General features: G+C 40.9%; 1 protein-coding gene across 3 annotated transcripts in view; it reads left to right on the forward strand.

Annotated features, from left to right (window-relative positions):
* Positions 1-2,972: 2,972 nt before the first annotated feature.
* The window catches only part of LOC115787474 (testican-1-like), a 117,375-nt gene continuing 107,563 nt past the window's right edge, over positions 2,973-12,784 (forward strand). Inside the window, exons 1-2 of one of the 3 annotated variants that reach the window (XM_030740204.1) lie at positions 2,973-3,124; positions 3,581-3,715. In XM_030740204.1, the coding sequence (XP_030596064.1) occupies positions 3,584-3,715 (132 nt within the window). In that variant the 5' untranslated portion in view covers positions 2,973-3,124; positions 3,581-3,583. Of the gene's footprint in view, positions 3,125-3,412; positions 3,486-3,580; positions 3,716-12,784 lie in introns of those variants that run through there. The other 2 variants (XM_030740205.1, XM_030740203.1) reach the window with 2 other exon arrangements.

Consider the following 12,784-nt stretch of genomic DNA (forward strand, 5'->3'; position numbering starts at 1 on the left):
TTTTTGCACTTTATAAGAAATATTTTTAGATTTTGTTCAGTGAAATTTGTTAATGCATACGAGAAGGCACTGATGAATATGTTTTTCACAAAATTCTTGTATTGTTTGATCAGTTATAAAAATTTGATAAATTGCATCTGACAAATACCCCCATATTACAATAAAAAAAGGTAATAACTGATGAACCAGTCATGTAGAGCAGTGGTCCCCAACCTTTTTTGAGCCGCGGACCGGTTTAGTGTTAGAAAATATTTCCACGGACCGGCTTTTAAAGTGTGGCGAATAAATACGTCAAAATAAATGATACGACCATAACCAAGTGTGATATTTTCTACGTATAATAATAAAAAACGGGAATCCACTTTGTATTCGTATGCAACTCTATCAGCAGCGTTCTCGTAACATCCCGCCTCAACATGAATAACAGGCTCTCTGCCCACAGCGCTCCCTGGTCAGCTGTTAGAGCCATGGTAAAACATGCCTTCAAAATAAGATACACCGCAAAAACAAATACAGTAGAAATCACCTCAGTCGGATTCAAATGGCCCAGTTTGGGGTCTATTATCGAATTTCGCTGCAATGGCTTCTGCTTCATCTATGAATTTGCTTCTGCAAATTTTATAATCTAAAATTTTACTCGTAAGTGCAAGTTTGTAGCTTACACTTGCCACGATTGTCCCTGGTGAAATGAACTGATATAAACACTAAAACAATTTCCAGGCGTTGTTAGTGTGTGTGTAGTTGTGCACGAACGAGCCGATGCATGGAAGTGGGCGGACAGGAGCTGAGGAGGGTTTTAGCGCTAAACTCATCCAGTTTATGCGATCACATCTAACTGGAAATTTATTACAATGGGACCAGATTTTTCATCCGAGGTAGGTGAATATCCGACGGATTTATGTGATGATTTTATTGGAATTAATGTTAGGAAAAATCAGGACCTGCAGATGCCATCCAACTAGAGCGAAAACCCGATTTGTGCGACTTCGACTTAGGTGATTTTTACTGTATAAAGCGCATGAAAAATACAACTCACCATAACACTGAATCAGTGTAAGCCCCCTGAGCTTGTTTCTCTGATACTCATTTTTGCTGGCTTCTGGTTTGACTGGGTTCGGCCGATTTCACATGGAGCGTGGCTGCAGAGCCGCGGTGTCAAGCGCTGGAGAGTCAGTTTGATGGCTGGGTCTACCTCACTGCTATCCCCGGTGTTGATAAATAAAAATGGTAAATGGACTAGTTCTTACATAGCGCTTTTCTACTCTTGTTGAGCACTCAAAAATTTAAAGAAGCGTTATGTAGGTCAACCAACCGATTTCGTTAGACAGGCCTGAAGCTTCTGGTTTTAATTTTAGCGGTGACGTATCATGTGAGCAGAAACGTCTTGACACGTCAAGAGGAAGTCATGGAGGGAAGTAACGGAGCGAATCCGCCCATTTTTCAAAATAAAATATAGTTTAGGCGCAGATAACAAGTAAAACGGAAATAATTTAAGTTATTTATTCTTTATGTGCGGCCCGGTACCAAATGTCCCACGGCCCGGTACCGGTCCACGGCCCGGGGGTTGGGGACCTCTGATGTAGAGTATCTCTTTTGTCCTTTCACTTTGTATATGGGTGTTGTACATTGCTAGATACTACTTTAAACAGTTGTGATGTTCGCAAACAAGTTCCTAGACACAACTATTCTGAATTTTTGGCTCTTGAACCTCCATAAGAGTTCATGCAATTCAAGAGTAGCACTCTTAGACTTATAGTGAGGCTTACTTTAGATATGAAAGCAGAGAAAAACTCAATAAATAAAACCTTAAATGTCAGCAGCTTTACATGTAAAAAAGTAATATTGCTTGGATTGCAATATGATTCTTCTGCACCTACTTTTTGTAGCCTGTATTTTGCTTGTTTATGCTTTACAATATTTTCTCTTTGGAAAATATTTGCAATGACCCCAAAATGTAGAGTTCCGTTAGTTGTGAAATTTAATTATGACTGGATAATTGACTATATCCAAATGGCATATATAACATACTACAGGCAGAGATCTAAAATGGCAAAAGAAATTCAGCCAAATAACATTTTTTAATATTAGTAAGCTGTAATCTGAACTCAAAACAAGTGAAGAATAAGAATCTGTGATTTCTCATATATCTATTTGTTTTGCTAACACGCAACCCAAACCAATCCAGACAGTAAGCGATGAAAAAATTGCAAAATAAAGCAAAAGTCTCTCTCCTGACGATTGTTTGACAGCCTTATTAATCCTGGTAGTAGCCTGTTTTGTAAAGACATTTGCAATATCAGCAAGAGTTTGTGAATCTGCGGAGATGAAAGAGGTGTTCCAAACACCTTCGTCGGCTTTATTTGTGCCAACAGAACACGTAGAGAGTATTTCTCTTACTCACCAACATCAGCACAGGTACAGAAGCCGACACTAACTTCTCACTGAACTCAACACATTCACACAGACATCAGAGGCCTGCAAAGAGGGACAAAACAGAGTCGTCGATTAATAATTTATACATACACTGTCATATACCCGTAAAATGAAAGCCCTGGTTATGTGGCCTATTTATGAAGTGTACTTTCATTAAAGGGGGGGGGGGGGGGGGGGGGTGGTTGATAAGGCCTGCCCCTGTCCGTGGTGCTAAAAAGCGCTACTCATCCTCCACAGGAACTGAAGACGGAGAGCATTTCAGACACCCTTGCACTGCTTAGTTATGCAATTTAATTTTATTAACCATGCGGACACGAGTGTAAATTCCACAGCAAATGCGCACGACTGACATGTAATTTGTGTTTGTAATGTACACCCAAAAACAGCGCTTTGGCTTGCCTCCCAAATCCTGCCTGCGCTCTTCTGTGAACACAGAAAAAAAATCCCCTGATGAAAATCAATGACACGGTTAGTGAGAGAGAGAGAGAGAGAGAGAGAGAGAGAGAGAGAGAGAGAGAGAGAGGAGGCGGTGTCTGATGACCGAGGAGGAGGAGAAAGCTCCCGGTCCTCTAGTCCTTGCTGTTCGCTTTTGCAGTCAATCCCACAAGCTGTCGGGTTCTACCGGAGCGCCCGGGGCCGTGGACTTATTTTAACCCGGGAATCGAAAGTGGACACCAACGAACTATTCCAGGTAGGCAGCTCACTGTTTCTCGTCGCTGGGTGTGAATTTCAAAAGAAATATAAATTTAAAGTGATATAGGAGAAAGCAGTTGAAAAAAAACAAGACAAAGCTCCGTGGGGGCAGCAGTTGTGTTGACGCCGCTAATTGCTTTTTAAATTAGCGGAGGGGAAGCTCCCGAGCTCCAGTTCCGCCGTGCTCCATCTGCCGCGGTAGCAACTCTCCAGTGTTTATAATCGGATTAGAAGGAGGATCAGCAGTTTGATGAAATGATCACTCTGCACCCCATGCAGTCTGTCAGCAGGGGTCCGTTTGTTGCTTTGTTGTGACATTCTGACCCACGATGCGTCACAGTGTGAGACTTCTGTGTTCTGTAAAGTGCTCCGTCTCACTTCATTCTGCTCTTCCTACACTTTGCAACATCCTTCGCTCCCATGTGTTTTCTCACTCTTCTGTCTCTCCTTTCAGAAGATGTTCTTCTTTCTGCTACCTGTCGTGGCTCTTCTGCTGAGCAGAGAAACGGTGGTCTCCGCTAACAATAATGAGAAATGGCTGGGAACCGTGGCTCAGTACAAGGACAGATCCTGGAACAGATTCAGAGATGTGAGTTGCACTCAGAAACACAACATCTAGCCAAAAGGGGCGTTTTAATTAGCTTCATTGCGTATCTTTTCATGTGTTTGTGTTTATCTGTTTGGATTTGTGTGTGTAAAAGAGAGCACACTTCACCCTTGATACACCCTGTGAGTACTTGAGCACTTGCCAGCAGGCATAATCCACCTTGTAGAAACTCAGCAGGTTCAAACCCCGGCTGAAAGCCAATCAGACTTATTGACAGACATTGCACTTCTGTACATGATGGGGAAGAAATCTTGCCAACGTTTGCTCTGACTGACTGAACAATTTTGCCACTGAACTCCCCGTTTTCTTGGCATCATTGTCATGAAATGTCATAGTTTCATTCTGTTATGTAGGGCTTCTATAGACAGTAATTAATCACAGTTTCAGTTTCATCAGAAGACATGAGTGTGTTCTTATTATGTGTTAGTCCAGTGGAATTTCACAATGTGCTGAACACCACTAAATTGTGCTTTATATTTTGTCTGTCAGAATTTTCTGTTTAGCTAAAACAGTATTAATTTTTAATGTGAACTTTATATAGCAGCTATTATATGTAGAGATACGTGCACTCTTAAGCTGTGGATCATTCTTTATCCATAACAGTGAATCAAAGGGGCATGTTTCTTCAAGGATATAAGGCAAATCCTGGATGGTATTGTTATTTCATGGAAGACTAAGCCATAAAAATGTGCAATCTTTGGTTTGAATCACATCTTCAACTCAGTCCTGAAACTGAATGTTTACAATGTTACCCGACAGCGTGAATTTAACAGCCTTAAAGCTGCTAAAGTGGATATTAAAGTGTATCCAATGCACCTCAACTATAACCTGCTGTGTTCCTACTGTATTGGGACTCTGTCTTGGTCTTCTATTAACTCTGCATGATCCAGCAGTTCTAAAGCATCATATTATTGGCTAAGTGCTTGGCCTCCATCTCTGTGTGTAACACAGCTGTTTGCTGGGGGAGTCCTAAATGGGTTAAGATACCGCTCAAGCTGTCTTTAATAATTAAACTGAGAATAAATTTGAATACCCAGACAAGTTTATGCATGATGTGTTCTTCAAATAATTAGGAAAAGCCTGTGTTTTTCTTTAAGTATTTTGAGAAACAAAATTTTCCTCCAAGTCTTAAGTTTGGCCTCAACTGAACTGGCGCAGATCATCAGGCTGATAGTGACAGCAGTGATGCCACACTCTTAACATCACGATGTCCTTTTCTGCATTCCCCAGAGATTTCAGCAGACAGAGGGGCAACTTTGGCCTTATTAGAACTGGCCTTCCCCACATAGTACTGTTACTGTGATGTGGTCATTGCAGTATATGCTCAGTTCTAGCTCTACTACCTGCAGTGTGTGTGTGTGTGTGTGTCTCTGTGTGTGTGCAACCCACTCTTTATTCCACTCTGTGGCCTCCTGTGCAAATGAAAGTCATTAACAGGGAACTGTCAGTGGAGGGCTGAGGCCAGGAGAAGAGAACATGGAGCAAAAGAAGAGAAATGAGGAGCAAATATATAAGGGGTGAAAGGCTGTGACATTTACTGTATGTTTAATATTTCAAGCAATCCAACTAACCAAATGCAGGAGCTGCTGTGGTATTTATTTGTGTGTTTGTGTCCCTGTGTGTGAGTGTATTGTCACACCTACTGTATCACATAGGGAAACCTGCTGGTTGCGATTTGTCTCTTGCAGCATTGGCTGTCGTTTGTCCAGCTGTGTCTTCTTTCCTTCTCGATTTATTCTTAGTGATTTCTCTCCTCCTGTGTCTGGCACCAAACTCTTTGATATCACAGACAGTAAGAACACTGGTCTGTATGAATCAATTTCCAACTATAAAACAACCATCTAAATTTGATGACTGCGGAAATTCTGATCTTCAGGGACAATAGCGGGGCTGGGCAATAAATTCAATTTTGTTTTCAGCTATATGTTTCAACTACAATAGGTCCCAGCAACTATGAAAACAAGATAATAGAGATAAAATGACATTGTGCCACATTCCATTTTGCAGTGATGCTCTCTTTTTGTCTTGTGTTATAAATGAGCACATCTCTCTGTTTACAGAAGTAGCTTTTGCTCTTCCTTTACAGCATAACATTCCCAGTCAGGCTCCAATGTTATATTTAGTGGTTTTGTTTTTCTAGTTATTTTATACACTCACCTGCCACTTCACTAGGTATACCAGTTCAAATGCTAGTTAATGCAAATATCTAATTGCCAATCACATGGCAGCAACTCAGTGCGTTTAGACATGGTCGAGAAGACCCACTGAAGTTCAAACGAGCATCAGAATAGGAAGGAAAGGTAATCTAAGGGACTTTGAACAGTACATGGTTGTTGGAGTCAGACTGGCTGGTCTGAGTATTTCAGAAACTGCTGATATACTGAGATTTTCCCACACAACCATCTGTAGAGTTCCCAAAAAATGGTCCGATAAAGAGAAAATATCCAGTGAGCGGGAGTTCTCTGGGCAAAAATGCCTTGTTGATGTCAAAGGCCAGAAGAGCATGGCCAGATGCCTTCAGGCTGATGGGAAGGCAACAGTAACTCAAATAAACACTTGTTACAACCAAGTTGTAAGTGCATCTCTGAATGCATAACACACTGAACCTTGAAGCAGATGGGCTACAGCAGCAGAAGATAACAGAGAGTACCACACCTGTTTAACAGGAGACTGAGGCTGCAATTCACATGGGCTCACCAAAATTGGACAATAGAAGATTGGAAAAACTTTGCCTAGTCTGATGAGTCTCAATTTCTACTGCAACATTTGGATGGTAGGGTTAGAATTTGGGGTTAACAACATGAAAGCATGGATCTGTCCTGCTTTGTATGAATGGTTCATGCTTCTGGTCGTGGTGTGGTGGATATTCTCTTGGCACACTTTAGGCCCCTTCGTGCCAATTTAACATTGATTAAACACCACAGCCTACCTGATTATTGTTGCTGACCATGTAATCCATTTATGACCACAGTGCACCCATCTTCTGATGGCTGCACAAAGCTCAAATCATTTCAAATTTTACTCAAATGGCCTCTACAGTCACCAGCTCTGAATCCAACAGAACACCGAGTGGTAGGTGGTGGAATGGGAGATATGGACCGAAATCTCTGAGGAATATTTGCAGCACTTTGATGAATCTATTGAATCAGTTCAAAGACATTTTTTAAAAGTTCAAGTAATTCATATATTCCAAAGTCAATGAGGTTCTTACTAGAGAACGTAGACGGGGGGTAGGGGGTTTACTGACTGAGTATACCAAACAACCGCTTGCTAACGCTAATGGGCACGGCACAAGCTAACTGTTGCGATAACAATCTGTTCTGGTAGCTAACTGCTGATATTTTCAGCCCGGTGAGATGGCACCTTAAATTTATGGTGAAATCATTGATCACGAATGGTAATCTTACATTGAACTATGTGACACGCCAGAAATTAATCTTTGGTGAGGAACAACACCAAAAACATCGCACTGCAATCCCACAGTTCGACCGTTGCTATGAATCGTATTTAATAGCCAGGTAATCAAAATACAACTTGACATAATTTCAGAGTTCATTTTGGTTTTTCCCTCCTTTTCTGACTTCCCAATTTTCTCCTCATAACTTTTTTGTTTTCTTTTAAGCAGTATGGCAAAAACATGTTGAATGTTAAGCTGATGATATACCAGTATTTGAACCATCTGACATTCCTCAAAACTGCTATCATATTGTGCAAGGAAGATAATATTAGACTTGGAGATTGTAACATGAGAAACTGGGACTCTCCTAGCAGTTGGTAATATAAAAACTACTGTAGAATATTGAAAAACACAATTATTTAAAAACAAAAGCTGATTATTCTCCTCAGGATGGCACTTGGAAGATGAACATATCACAGTGAAAACAGATGGTAAGAGAAGTTTAGTAAGAATAATTACTTTATTGTGAAAAGTAGAACCCGACCATACTGGATTTTGGGTGGGTGATGCTGATGCATATTTCCATGGACTGAAAAACTGTTTTGCTGTAACAGTCAATATTCTTCAAATATTCGTGCATCAGATGTGTACTCCGGTGCATTTGCCGCAGTCAGTAGTGACAGTATTGAAGCCGCTCTGCGAGGCAAAATATGTGATGACATCATTTATAAATTAACCCAAGAATCTTTTTCTGCATTAGGTGGTGTAAAACAAAAGGTTTTAACACCTACTAGATAACATAGCTGCCAGTGCCAATATATCTCTAATAGACCAACGTGGGCCAACTGATATATCAGCTGCATTCTGAAAATATGTCTCATGGTTTAATAGCCAGACTTACTGGAAAAAGTTTAGTGTATAACAATGACTATCAGCTATGAATTATTCTGATACTCATATTTTCCAGCTGAATTTTTATCACCACATATTAATCTTTTAAACGATTTCTGTTTATTACAGTACTTCAGTCTCTCTGTCATGCTATCAATCCTTTACCCTTTCATCAATTCTTATTGAACAATGAAGTCCACATTTTTCTTCCATACCATTTTCTCCCTCTGTCTGCAGAGCAGTGAATGACCCTGTGCTTCCTCAACCATAGCCCTTCCTATCTCCCCCTTTCTCTTCCCCTGCCCTTACCCATGACTCCTCCTCTCTGCTGTTCTCCTCTGCCTGCCATGTTTCACTCTGCATCCCTGTTGATGAGCCACTTGCTCCCTCCTGCATAATGCATGAGTGTCCATTTCTTGGCAGAGCTGGTGCAATAGTTAAATAGTCAATGTCCAGGTGGCTTATCTTGAAAAAATAAGGAATACGGGATTTGACTTATTCAATTCCCTAGTTACATTACTAATAACTGAAGTGTGATGTGTAGGGAGATAAGTGTACTCCATATGAATCTACGATAGTCCCTCTTTTGTCAAAGGATGTGCAGTAGAAAGAAAGTGTTTTGGATAACCATGACATTTTGACATTTAAAAAATATTTTTCTCAATCAAAAGTAGCTCCAGTGTCTTTGTTTCTTAGTTGTATTTTGCGGACATGATGCGGACATTCGTGTATGTTTTTTATACAAACAGAACACGTTTGTGGACTAAATGGCAATGTTCAGAATGAAGTCTGTAAAAAGACTTGATGCCAGAGCGACTCAAAATGCTCACAATATTGTGATTAGCTGTCTTGCCTTAATGTGTTTGTGTTTTTTGTTTCTCCTACAGTGCTTTTATTTCTGTATGTATGCTTTGAAAATGTGGTTCAGCTTGCTAGAGGATACCTAAATGTTCTTGACCAATTAAATTGTTTCTTAATCCTTAAATTTGCTTAACCTCCTTTGTTTCGCGTTTGCCATATCACTTGTTGTTGTTGTTTATGCCGACAGTAGCCTTTTTGAGTTGTCCTGAGGTTGCAATCACCATTTTAATTTTCATAAGCTCTTATGCAAATAAACCATAGCTGCAGAGAATATACGCACATTTGTATGCAACACAGGATTCAACTGTGTTTCTGTTTCAGACAGGGTCAACTTTGTTGTAAGCCTGCAGCTGCCTTGTGTTGTTTCTGGTCAGGACAAAAGTGAATATGAGAGGTTCCGCTGGAGCCGTGGAAGAACTAGTAGCAGTAAAAACAGAAAACCTTACTAACCAGTCCAAACCTTGTGACAGAGATAATGACATTGAGCATCAAAGAGTAACCCTACTGATTTCCTGGAGTGCAGGCACCAATATTCATACTGGTGGCATATATTCATCCACTCCAACTTTCCTCAGACACTTATCTCAAGTGTTGTTAATAGAGACATTTTTAGCAGATAATTGCAGTCCTTCACTTTTTCTAAACCATTTGGCTAATTACATCAGTGTTCACCTTGTTGACCACAATCTTAGATGCCCTCTGCAGGGAATAGAGGTAATAATGTAGGATAATCTCGCAGTAACCTATTCATAAGATTTCATCTAATAATGAAATTGGAGACACACGATTCAATAGTGAAATCTATCAACTAATAGTCTGCAGATTGCTGAGCTGGCCTGTTTAGGACAGTTCTGCTGTTCTGCTCTGAGTGAGTCTGTTACTGGTGGATTTGTGTTGTACAAGGAAGTTCTTGGCTAGTTTGTATTGAGATAAATGTACTGTAAGCAGTACAGTTGGAGAGCTTGTTTATATCATGAGCACAAGTTCAGTCGGTGTGAAATGATACATCAGTGCAGGAGCGTAGAGATTTCCAGATGGCACAAAGAGAGATTGCTGTAAGAGCTGGAAAAGATAAGCTATTCTGCAGAAAACAAACAAACTTTTTTTTAGCAGAATGCATAAAGTCGAGTGCAAGAATAAGTGGTTATGGGGCTGTGTTGACGTCACAGTTCACGTGAGCAAAGCATAAGTGTGACATTAGTCATCTTTGGGAGCTGATCATGGATTTGTCTGCACTGCCACTAGGAAACAAAGACACTAACTGCAACTGTATTCTCCAAGCAGACTAGAAAGTAACACTTGAAGCCCTATATGTTCAGGTGCCCATAGTTGCATGTGCGCATGCCCACAAGTTACCATACAATGTTAGGAAAGACAAATAGCCCTGTATTTTTCAATGCAGCCTGTGCTAGCATACTATGGCTAATGTTCAACAACTGTTGGACTGACAAAAAGTTCTAGTTAGAGCTGTAAAATTTAGATTCTTGCAGAGTATGTTGACATAGACTTCTGAAAGTTTGACTTGTGGGGCACACTGACCCGAATGCATTTTAAACTCATCTGAAGATTTGGTTCATGGATGAATATGCTTAGAGTTACATCCCAAACATGCCGTCTGCTCTCATGTCATCATTTCTCCCATTTTTTTTTTTCCTGACAAAAATAAATGCTGTCATCCCTATTCTGGAGTCTTTTGTACTGAAGCGGCAAAAAAAGTTTTCAATTTTCTCTTCTCTTGTTTTTTTCTCTTGTAAAAGAGGCTTTTTAGTACCTTTCCACTTCCACTATTTTAATTCCTTTCAAACTGAAATCCTGCCATCCATGCTGTCAACTTCACATAAATCCACTAAATCTAATTCATGAGGGACATTGGATGCCTGCTGCATATTATCTCTTGTATTTGTGTAAATGCATGCCATCTTCAGACTGTCTATTCATTAGTCGGTGGACCTAGAGGCATGCTGAAAACCCGTGTGCGTGCTTGCGTAGGAGCACTATAATTTAAAGATGAGAGCAACCTGTCTCAGCTCATTCTCACAATGAGAAGTAAATGTTGTCATCCTTTTTCTGTTTTCCAAGATGCCAGTGTTATCGGGGCTGTCAGTCAAAGATCCCGCCAGTGGCATAGTTTTGAGAAACTGAAGCATCTGAAGAGTTACTATCATTTTACTAAATTTATAAATGGTTCATCTCAAAGCCTCTTTTACATGTTTCCTCTGTTTGCATTTATAGAGGAAATGGTTTTGCTGAGCATGCATGTTCTTTCCTACCTCTACATGCTGCCTCACAGTTAACGCATTTACACCTTGGTGCAGCCCTCCGAATCCAAATTAAATGGTTGTGTTGTGTGCGTCTAGGTTTGTGCTGTCCTGTGTATGCATGTGTTCTGATTGGTCGGTTGCACAGCCGAGGGAGGAGGGTGGTTTAGAGAGGCAGCTTAGAAAAGATGAAACCCTGGAGACACCATCACCTTCTCTCTCTCTCACTCACACACACACACACACCCTCTGAGTGTATACTCCCCAGCAGACATACAGTATTTCTGTCAATTAAGTGAAGACTTGCCTGAACACCTGTCATTCTTTCTTATCTTCCCTCTGCTCTGCCCTCCATTTCTCTTTCTCCTACTCAGCTGCCTCTATACCTTCTCTTCGTGCATTTCATTATCCTCTCTTCTCTCTCTCCTGGCTCATCCCATTCTCATTTTTACATTCCACTAATTCCTGATGAAACAGTGCCCTTCAAAACAAACCCCCCGCTCTCTCTTTCATGCTTTCTGCTCCTTTCAGCCCATGTTTTTTCCATGCTCTACTTCTGCGTGCATATTTCTCACTTTGAGCTATTGATGTCAAATGAGAACATTCTGATTCTAATCTATGCTCTGAAGGACTGTGGCTGTGTGCATTTCTCTGTGTCGTCTAGTGTGTCTTCAAACTGAAATTTCCACGTGTCTGCCTTGCTGATCTTTCTGCCTGTGTGAACTGACACACAAACACATGCTCCGATCCACCCCGAGGCTTTTGGTGAGATCAATTATTGAATTCACAGGGCAGGGTAAGCCTGATTGGAGCCTTGATATAATCAATAAGAGTGAAAAATACAGGAAGACACACATAAAACATGTATATAGAGCCAGTGGAGGGCAAGTCGGTCACAGGAAAGACAGAGGTCACTGTCCCTTATGACCAGGACATAGTGGTTTTGTGTGTGTGTGTGTGTGTGTGTGTGTGTGTGTGTGTGTGTGTGTGTGTGTGTGTGTGTGTGTGTGTGTGTTCTAACATGTTGGAGGGTACAAAAAAAGAGGTAAACAAAGCAGGGGAGCCAAAGGATTGCCAGTAATTTTGGCTGCAGAGAAAAAAGGGGAAATAGAAAAAGAGAGAGATGCTAGGAGAAGAGAAGAGGAGGAGGAGCTTTAATGTGAAGCCTATGAACACCGGCAGAACAGATGGACAGACACAGAAGGATTGGAGAAATGTGGAATCGATCATCTCTGCCTGTGTGTGTGTGTGTGTGTGTGTGTGTGTGTGTGTGTGTGTGTGTGTGTGTGTGTGTGTGTGTGTGTGTGTGTGTGTGTGTGTGTGTGTGTGTGTGTTTCAGTCAGCTTTGTTACGGCAGCCCCTCCGAACTCCATTCTTTCTCTGTGGGGATTGTCTTCTGTTGGTCTATTTGGTGCAGATATGAAGGTCTCCTGCTAAGCTGTTGATTCCTTTGAAGAGATACTGTCTGGTTAGTCTGATTTTCTCTAAAGATTTACCTAGACAGACCACTGCCAGACCATGAAGAAAAAAACCTGAAATACCACTAGATCTGCATTTGGATCTCATCCTTTTAGCAATATATTGGAAGATGTGCATTTAGAACTCTTGTCCTTGGTGCCACTGTAATAGAAGATTAATGATTTC

The sequence above is a fragment of the Archocentrus centrarchus genome, chromosome 10, assembly GCF_007364275.1.
Source record: "Archocentrus centrarchus isolate MPI-CPG fArcCen1 chromosome 10, fArcCen1, whole genome shotgun sequence".
NCBI lineage: Eukaryota > Metazoa > Chordata > Actinopteri > Cichliformes > Cichlidae > Archocentrus > Archocentrus centrarchus.